Raw genomic sequence first — 7,682 nt, forward strand, 5'->3', positions numbered from 1 at the left:
CCTGTGGGCTGTGTCAGAAGTCAGGAGGCCTCCAGCCCCGGGCAGGGCTGAGCTGCACTGAAACTTGTGCTCCGTAGTGTGAGCGTGCAAAGAGTGGCGAGCGCTCTTCGGAGCACACGGACACTCAGATCCACTGTTCTCTGTGCCCCCGAGTGTCCAGGTTTGGTGATAACCAAGTGCCAGCTAAGAGGTTCTGACCTCTGGTCGTGCGAGGACATAAAGCCCCCCGCAGCCGGGCCTCAATCCCTTTCCGGATTAAAGAGTAAGGCTACAAAAGGGATTGTGCTTGTGCGGAGGGAGCGACTCAGGCCAAGGAAACCCGCGGACCCAACCTCGAAGAAGACAAAGGGCCCAGTCCGGGCTCTGGCGTCCACGCCGCCGGCCCCGCCCGCCCTGCACACCGACTGTCTCCAGCGTCCCTGGGCCGGTTAGACTCTCGCTTGTCCGGGATTGACCCGTGGGGTTAAATAGGGCAATGCAGAGATAGTGTCGGCGATTTCTGTCATCAGGATTGTGTTACATTCTTCTTCTGTTTGATAATCGGTCGTAAAGATAAATTATTAGACCAGAGCATGTTTGGGATACGGTTAAAAATCAAGGTAGCGATGCGTGGGGCAGGCAGGGCAGGCCAGCTGAGGCCAGAACCGGAGCCATCCTGCCACCCAGTGCTGTGCTCAGTGACCTCAGGTGGCTCAGAGCAGAAGGGACCCCTCAAGGAGTCCAGCTGGGCTTCATTGGCCTTGGGCTGCAGAGAGCTGGTGGTCCTGGCCCTGGGCTCCACAGGCCTTTCCCTGGGCCTTTCTTTCTTGTATTTGCCAGTGCGCGCACACGCACACACCCCTAGTAATAATGAACAACTGTTTTCTTAACCATTACTCTCAGCCTTGAGTTGTTTTTGTGCATGGGAAGGTTCTTCCCCTACCCTGTTGGTTGATCTATTTTTTTACCTTTTGGACCGAAGAGAAAAACTGCTGCCCAAACATGTTTAATACTAGTAATTAAGAAGAAGCATGTGATGGGAAGAAATGCTGAAAATCTTGATTTTATGGGCTTTTAGGGAACTGGCAGACCCCCCCCAAAAAAACAGGAAGGTACACATGAGTAGGCGTTGCTGCAGGAGGCTGCTAGCCTTCCCTTTACTGAGTATAAAAGGTAATTTACAGAGTATGAAACTTCAGGACCACCCTGCCTTTAAAACAAAAGGATTTGTTTCCTGTCGTTTTTAGTTGTTCTTTAAAAAAAAAAAATGCTTACGGCTGCATGTGATTATTTTTAAATGAGCCATGACACTCTACCATTGGCACCACCTCTTCTTCCTTCACCAGCACACACCTGAGAGGCTTGACATTCCCGAGAGGCAGGATGGACCCGGAGAGACCAGCGTGTCCTTCCTTCCCTGGCGAGGTCCTCTGCTTCATACCCACCGGGTGTGTGGACCCCAAGCCCAGTTTAAGTCCAGACAGGAGGGAACTGGAGGGCAGCTGAACCCCTGAAGTGAGGAGCTTGCAAGAGGGGTAGCAGAAATGGCTGGCGTGGGGAGAGCTCAGTTACACTCCAGCCCAGCCTGAGAGAGGTCGCTGCGTCTGGAGACCAGTGCGGCAGAAGACAGGCCTCAGCTTTCTCGCTCCAGGGAACCTGAAAGCCTGTTTTGCAGAGCTCACAAAATGGCCTTGACCTTCGCACAGGGGACAGACTGCCCTCTCTCTGTCAGGGACTCAGAAAGTTTCTGGGGTAGCAGCTCTTGTCTGAAGGCATGGGGCAGTCCAGCCCCCACCAACAATGCTATTAATTTTTAAATAGCTCCCAGAATGGCCCCAAATCCCTGAGGGGAGCAGACTCCCTCACTCTGGGCGGGGAGGAGCCCAGGCCCAGCCTTCTCAGCACTCCAGGCCCCCTCGGAGGACCCGGTCAGATCCGGCTCTCTGGGCTCACTGATGCCCCAGTCCTTAAGTCCTTCAGTCAGCAAGCGACTGCCCGGCGCGTGCCCTGTGGGCCCAGAGTGCACCCCTGAAAGCACACAATCCAGCGCTCTGCACGGTGATCAGCCCAAATCATCTCTAGAAATGCAGAATGGTGGTGCGTGGCATGGCGATCTCAAGGACTTACACTGGCCAAGGGGCAGGCACTGTTGCTGGCTGAAGGAGGCCTAAGGAAAAGCAGGGAGCCGGTGGAGAGTTCCCTTTTGCTCTCCAGCGACACCGTCCCACCCACCCCCACCAAGCATGCAGCTTGAGGGTCGAACGAAGCCCCAGCGAGGCAGATGGTACCGGTCTGCAAAGGTGATCCCCTCAGGAGGCCCAGCGTCTCCTCGGGCACCTTCCTCCGCACCGACACTTGCTTCCAAGTTTCTGAAAGCTGGTTCGGCTGTTACTTACTGGGCACTGCCTGCTGTTAATATATGCAGCAGTTGTTAGAGCAACTACTCCGGGGAAAAGGAAATGTATAACGAAAGCTTATTCGTGAGCAGGAATATACTAATGGAACAGTCTGATGTCTTCTTAATCCTATGTAAAAAGCTTTGTCGTCTTCCTAATATTGACTGAATGGGTAATTAATGGCTCTTCATCTAAGCGAATACCCAGTAATCCAAGATAGGCAAAAGACAACAAGCCCAAGGTAGAAGACAAAAGGCCCTCCTGCAGCCCCCTGCCCCTCCCCAGGATCTCCAACTGGTAAAGCTGCGGGCCGGGGTGCAGCCTGTACCTGCCTTTCCTGGGCTAGAGTGGGTCCGTGCACCTGGCTGCCTGACTCACCTCTCTCTTCAGTCTCCACGTCTCTCCTCTTTCTCTTCCTCCTTGACCCTCAGGAGGCCACCCGTCACAGTGTGGCCTTTCCTCCATCTTTGACCCTTCCCTATTTTCACTTGGGGAAGCAAGGGGCATCTGACAGCCCTGAGTAGCACCCAGGCTCCCCCTGGGTTAGTTGGAATCCCAGGGAAGAAGTGAAAGAAAACAGGGTGTGCAAAACTCGTGTGTGTGTGTGTGTGTGTGTGTGTGTGTGTGAACCACGGGCCGTGATGGCGTCGACTTCCTTGTGAGGCTCTGACATGAAGAGTGCCTACGGTCTTCACGCATGTTCTTAACAAGCTGACATTTTAATTTAAACCTTTAGAAGTAATATATTCTTCGGGTTAGTACAATGAGGTGGGTTCTTTTTTGTCAGCTGACAGCTTTTAAAATATTATTTCGCTAGGGAAATAAAAGCTTCATCTCAGATTATAGGTGGGTATTTTTGGATTTATGTGATTTATGGTCACCATGACAACTAATGCTGAATGTTAGCTACCAGCATGTCTGGAAGAGAGAAAACAGAAAAGAAGGGAGAGTGAAAAAAAAATTTTAGAGGGAGGATGAACATAAGCTGCAAAGTGAAAAAGAGAAGAGCGTTTAATGTAATTGTTTTTTAAGTGACTTCAGTTAGCGCGTTGCCATATCTTTGTCTTCAGGCCTGGCTGCTTCCTCTCAGACTTCTCTGTCTCCTTCTCTGTCTCCCTCCATCCATCCCTCTCCCCCACGTCCCCTGCAGTTGCCCTCAGAGCGGCTGGTAGTTGCCCTTAGATAGCTGCTGACTAGAAACCAAGTGCGCTAGCAGACCTGTACCACTAAGGCGCTTGGGGAGCAGCACTCATCCACTCTGGACTCCAGTCTCCCCTCCAATCCCCTGGCTCTCTCTGGGCTGGCACCGCCCACCAGCGCCCCTCCCCAGTAACCCACCCCAGACTTCAAGAGTTTGAGCAACTAGAGCTTGTGCTTCAGAAATCGGCATTGCAGGGACCCAGTGACATCAGGGCCCAGGGACCCCGTACATCAAACGAGATCTGATTCTGAAAAGAATCCACCCCTTTTAACCATCCAGCGCCTTTTCAAAATTCTATTTAGGAAATGGGAAAAACCCACCCCAGCAAGCTTTTCATTTCTGGGTCAGTTTCATGGCTGCAAGGGGAAGGGACACTTTCCAGCTTGGACTGCACACAGAGAAAATCTGCTGGCTGAAAGAGGGGCCGAAGGGCCATTTCCAGAAGGGGCAGCGGGGTGGGCTCCTTCAGTCCTCCGCCTCCCACCTCCTTGCAAGCACTCCCAGGGTTGCACCCTTGACCTGGGGCAGCTGGCCCGGGGCCTGACTGGGCTGGGCAGCACTCTGCCCCCGCGCCTGACAGCTCAGAGGGGTATCTCATTGAGCCGTCCTCGTCGGGGCGACCTCTGGGGACAGATTTTCCAAAATTCGGGAATTGCATGTTTGGGCCACAGATTCTAGAAGGTGGCTGTCCTGCCCAGCCGCTCACTGCCATGGCCAGTGGGAGTTTGTGCGACTCACCTGAAAGAGCGTGAAATTAAATAAGACTTTAGAACTGGAAATCTGTGGCAGATACAGCTCAAAACACGCCTGGCCCAGGGTCACTTTTGCCTGCTGGAGGGTCTTTCTTTTGAAAGAGCAGAGCTGGAAAGAAAACCCTGAGCTGAGATGACCCCAAACTCTCCTGGAAGCAAAAGCTCAACCCCAGCCAAACTGGGCTTCCTCCCCATGCCCAGAGGAGCCCCACCTTGCTTCTCTCCCCCGATTGAAAACTTGTTCGATGGAGACTGAAGTCCGGGTGCTCCCTGCACCTGCCAGCAGGCAAAGCTACATAGATTCAGTCTCCAGTCCCACTCACCACCACCATGACATTTTCTTGGAAACCATCTCCTGGCCCACCTACACATCTCACTCTGTTTTCCTACCAGGCATAGGGGACCCTGTTAGGCCAGCAGAGTCCCGGGGTCAAGGCTGCTCAGGGAGTTAAAGTGATTGAGAGATTAGCAGAGAGTTGGACCTCCCCCCAGGTGGAAAAAGGCAAAGAAAATCCTTGTTTTGAGTTCATTGTTTAGCGATCCAGGAATATACACATGGTATACACCATGTATGTGTGTTGTACATGGTATGTATGCATTATGTTTGTCTGTATGTACAAGTGTGTACAGTATAGATCATGTGCATGTGGTGTGCACTGTGTAATACAGACGGGATGCGTAGTTGTATGCACTGCATAGACTGTTCTTAATGAATGCTCTTGGTACTTTATTATCCTCTGCATTCAGGGGCTCCTGCACAATTTGAGATTCCTTCTATTTCTAGCTTTCTCGGTGGCCTGCAGTTCACCTGCAGTTCTGGTGTCCCTCACCCTTCACATCGTGTGGAGCTGCCTTATCCTTGTGGTGTGGTTGGGGTCCTTCACCTGCCAAAAGCACAGAGCCAGTAGAGCCTAAACCCAGAGTCTGAGGGTTTAATGAGAGATGGGCTTAGAAATCTTTATGGCTCTGCGAAGCTTCTCTGCTTTCCAGAATAAAAAGCTGTGAAAAATACCCCAAGCCCCTAAAAACATTTTGCAGCTCCAGAGCTTGAACCTTGAAACAAGGAAGAGAGTTTGTGCAGTACAGTGGAGGATTTTCCATTCCTTAAAATGGTGGGGTCTCTTCGAGAAATGAAGTTTTAAGGGGCAAGGTGTAGAAGGGCCCACAGCTATGCCGAGGTTTACAGCAAGAAGCTAGAATATGATTACTAAACATGTTGGGCAGAAAAGAGCTAGATTCGTACTGACTTAGGTATAGGTCATTGCTGGTAGTGCATTGGTTGAAAATATTTACTTTACCCATATACTTTATAATCTTGGTGGAATTAGAGGAAATTCAATAAGAAAATGGCTAGAAACATTTAAAACCCTTATTTAAAAGACTTAAGCAAATTAGAGACTTATCAGATTAAAAACCACTACAAATATAAGAGCATTGTCTTCAGTCGAACACTATGGGGTCTGGGAAGGAGATTCTCGCCAAATCTCAGGGATAAAATGTGTTATTTAAGCACCAGATAATGAGCAGAATGTAAATTAATTTAACCTTCTTTACCAACAGGCTGCTGGTCTAATATGTGTAATTTAGTGATAAGATTGCAGGACCTAATACAGCTGGATGCACGAGCCTCAGTTAACGCTGGCCCATCACAGGGGATGGCTCCGCTCCGAGAAGCCAGCGGCTTGTGCTATGTGTGTGTGTGGAATGGGGTGAGGAGTGGAATAAAAGGTGAAAATCGGAAATGCTGATTCAAACCTGACACTGAAGAAAGCCAGCCCCCCAAAGGAGCTAATTTCTTCTTATCCTTGGATAGTGCTGGTGAGAAGAGACTGAAAAGCGAATCTCAGTGGGTTCTTTGGACTGCTTTCCAATGACTTTCAAATGGGAGAAGAGTTGCAGATGGGTTTGGGGATGCAGGACAAAGGGGAGGCGCTTTAGTCCCAGCCTGAATGGGTTTCCCAGTCCTGAGAACCAGGACGTGGAGGGAGTTTTCTGAAGATACCTCATACTGGAGTTGCAAATCATTGACTGTAACGTCAAACAAATACACATTCAGGCATGATAACCCTAACTCCACAATAAAACAGCCGCAGTCCAGAGACCCAAGGAGATTACTTTGTGCTCTCCGGCCGATCTAAGCTGGGGGACAAAAGGACTTTCTTTTTTTCTCTCCCCCTCCCCAGTGTTGTTGCTGGAGCCCAAGGCGACAGGCACGGTAGGCAGGAGCTCTACCCCTGAACTACATCCCCAGCCTGACAAAGGGGCTTTCAAAAATTGTTTTGAATGTTTGGATTTCTTTTTGAAATTTCTTTGGAAATTAAATTGCCTTGGGAATAGTGCTATAAAGAGTCGATGATCCCAAAGGTATTTTTATTTTGGTTTGTTTTATAGAAGTGAATAAAGCTTTCCTTCCTGGCTGGCTAGCACTGGCCCCAGCCCACACAACACTGCTTCTGCCTGCCCATACTGTAACGATTCAAGACAGCCTTGAGCTCCCTACGAAAAGAAAATGACTGTTAAAAATTATCCTTGAAATTGGTTATTTGGCAACATTCTTAATTGTATGGAAATTCATTAAAGCATATTTTATATATAATTAGCTCAAGGTTGTTGATTCTGTGGGCTTTATGGATTTGAATCTGATTGATAATAAAGTAAACAAGAGAATCGAATTTAAAGCGCGGCTCTCTCGGGTTAGGACGAGCTTAATACGGTGTACAAGGAATTTGAAAGATCTAGGATATGTCTTAATCAACGTTAAGTAGAATGGATAAGCTTTCAGCATTTTGAAAACGAGGGGTTAGGGTTTCTATTCTATTGTGTGTGTTCTGTCTGGGGACTAATAAGCATTACAGAGGACGTGATTTGAGGCGACTTTTGGCTTTTTATTCTTGTATAAATCCAGAGTGAACCACCAAGCAGTGGTTCGTTTAAAGTCAAGGTAATTTTATTTTGACGGGTCCATTTTCGTCTCGATTTCTAATTTATTAGCCTCCCCTTCCAGGGCTCTGTCTTCTCTGCAATTAAAGTAGATTGGCGCGGCATTCACCTGACAGGCAGTTTAGAGAATTTAAGGTCGGAAAGGTGATTTGTTAGTGTTTTTAATATTTTACAGTTTTAGGTGTGTCTCTCCTCTACGCGGGGCGGGAGTCACGTTTGGCAATTTTGTAGAGACACAGAGGAGGGGTGCCTCGCTGCCCCGCGTACCTGCCCCCCCCCTTGCTGCCCCTTTCTCCCACACGGTGCACTCCCAGCCGCCTCCCCACTCCGCGCAGGGGCGCGATTCCCAGGAGCGCCCTGTGAAGCCCGGGTGGGCACCGTCGGCCCGCCCTGCGCCCCTGATAGGCGCAGACG

At 49.8% G+C, this 7,682-nt stretch overlaps 1 protein-coding gene across 1 annotated transcript in view; it reads left to right on the forward strand.

Moving 5' to 3' along the window:
* Positions 1 to 7,682, forward strand: part of Pitx2 (paired like homeodomain 2) — a 13,504-nt gene that overhangs the window by 1,099 nt on the left and 4,723 nt on the right. The window contains exons 2-3 of the mRNA XM_033755991.1: positions 78 to 427; positions 5,113 to 5,192. Coding sequence (XP_033611882.1) covers positions 78 to 427; positions 5,113 to 5,192 — 430 coding nt within the window. The remainder of the gene's footprint in view (positions 1 to 77; positions 428 to 5,112; positions 5,193 to 7,682) is intronic.

The sequence above is a fragment of the Fukomys damarensis genome, unplaced genomic scaffold (genome assembly GCF_012274545.1).
Source record: "Fukomys damarensis isolate Sample0158 unplaced genomic scaffold, DMR_v1.0_HiC HiC_scaffold_25, whole genome shotgun sequence".
Taxonomy (NCBI): domain Eukaryota; kingdom Metazoa; phylum Chordata; class Mammalia; order Rodentia; family Bathyergidae; genus Fukomys; species Fukomys damarensis.